This window comes from Nicotiana tomentosiformis, chromosome 1 (genome assembly GCF_000390325.3).
Source record: "Nicotiana tomentosiformis chromosome 1, ASM39032v3, whole genome shotgun sequence".
In the NCBI taxonomy this organism is placed as follows: Eukaryota; Viridiplantae; Streptophyta; class Magnoliopsida; order Solanales; family Solanaceae; genus Nicotiana; species Nicotiana tomentosiformis.
The window spans coordinates 128,167,261-128,169,234 of record NC_090812.1 but is presented as its reverse complement, the minus strand read 5'-3'; the positions used below and the strand labels follow the sequence as shown (position 1 = coordinate 128,169,234).

The 1,974-nt window shown below is 45.9% G+C and overlaps 1 protein-coding gene across 1 annotated transcript; it reads left to right on the top strand.

The window, feature by feature from the left end:
* Positions 1 to 244: 244 nt before the first annotated feature.
* Positions 245 to 877, top strand: LOC104112031 (uncharacterized). The gene has a single exon (XM_009621853.1). The coding sequence runs from the start codon at positions 245 to 247 to the stop codon at positions 875 to 877; it is 633 nt and encodes a 210-aa protein (XP_009620148.1).
* Positions 878 to 1,974: the final 1,097 nt, after the last annotated feature.

Genomic DNA, 1,974 nt, shown 5'->3' with positions numbered 1-1,974 from the left:
ACGAAGAGACAACATCAGGAAGGATCACCCGGTCTCGCAACCCAACAAGGAACACTAGCTATACATCAGGGCGATCGCTGCACCTTTCCTCTGCTATGAAGAAGGCCCATCCAGACCAAGGATAGGAACTCACTGAAACGAGAGAGGTATGCCCCCTTTATTATCTACTTACAATTTTTGTGCACCTATAGAAATAGTCAATGCTCTTGAGAAACTCGGAACAAAGGTAAAGTGGTCGCCAAAGATGAGATCTGATCCGAACACCAAAAATTTTGACGCCCTCTATGAGTTCCACCAAGAACGTGGGCACAAAACAGAAGATTGCATCGCCCTCAGACAAGAAGTCATAAACATGCTACCGCAGGGACACCTCAAAGAGCTGTTAAGCGACAAGGGGAGAAGCAACTTCATCAGAGGACGTGAACACCAAGGTCCGCCGAAGCCGCCATCACCAGCTCGTACTATCAACATGATCATCGGCGGCAGTGACGACACCTCTATCAATAGTGTGAAGTTCACCACCACTCACAAGGTCAAGCAATCTATCACCCGCGAACGGTACGACAGACTCGAAGAAAGTATCATCTTCAATGAGTTCGATGCCGATGGTTTGACTTTCCTTAATAATGATGCCCTCGTTATTACTTTATGCATTTTAGATACTAATGTCAAACGTATCATGGTGGACGATGGAAGTGGGGCATGCATTATCCATCCCCCAGTCCTCACCCAAATGAGACTCGAGGATAAGATAGTGTCGCGCTGCATCATGCTAACATATTTTAATAATGCAGTTGAGCAGACGTCAAGGGAAATTACGCTCCCCGTATTGGCCGGCGGAGTAACTCTAGAGACGACATTCCATATCATGAACTAGGCCACCGCATACAACGCCATAGTGGGACGACCATGGATACATCCCATGAGAACCATCCCCTCCAGCATATACCAAGTAATTAAATTTCCAACACCATGGGGAATATTCAGCATACGCGGAGAGCAGCTTACGTCCCGGGAATGCTACCGCATTGCCTTAGAAAGCATGGCAACCCAACAAAAAAAAGACAAGGAAAAAGAGGCATAGCAATCAACAGGACCGAGGTCGACGCAAGGAGAGACCAGGGACGTCATCTTGGATCCCGAAATGGTCAACGATGCAGATTCGACCATAGAAGACCTCGACCCTATTCAATTGGACCTCAATGACCGTAGCAAAAAGGCCTACATTGGCTACAAGAACCAGGTAAATTTAGTCAATTCTTAATAACTAATGCAAATTTGTTTGCCTTCAGCCATGCAGATATGCCAGGAATCCCAAAGGAAATTTCCACACACAAATTAAACATCGACCCGCTCTACCCAACAGGAAGGAAGGTCAGGCGTAAATTCAACCCTGCCATCAATGATGCAATCCGCGAAGAGATGGAGAAACTATTAGAGAATGGCACCATCAGAGAGTCGAAGTACCCTAAGTGGATCGCTAACATAGTGATGGTCAAAAAGAAAAATGGAAAATGGCGGATGTGCGTGGATTTCACAGACTTAAACAAAGCATGTCCAAAGGATTTGTTCCTATTACCCCACATCGACTAACTCATCGACGCAATAGCCAGGCACGAGCTATTGAGTTTCTTGGACGCGTACTCAGGCTATAATCAAATACTTATGGAGGAAGAAGACCAGGAGAAGACCCTGTTCATCACCCACCAAGGAACGTACTTGTAAGGCCCCGTAAAAGTTTGCAAAAGAAAATAATATTTCGTGGTGCCGAATTGGTTTTACATGTTGTGTATTAAAGAAATTCTTCGCGGCGAGATTGCTCGCCGCGGCTCAGACCTTTTGGGTTGAACAATGCATCGGAAAGTAAAGAAAATATATTGGTGGAAAAACATGTTTATGCGGTCCATTATGCGACTGAATAATCACTCTGCGGGCCGCATAATAGCCGCAGAAGTGAGGCAGGAGAGGGCCAGA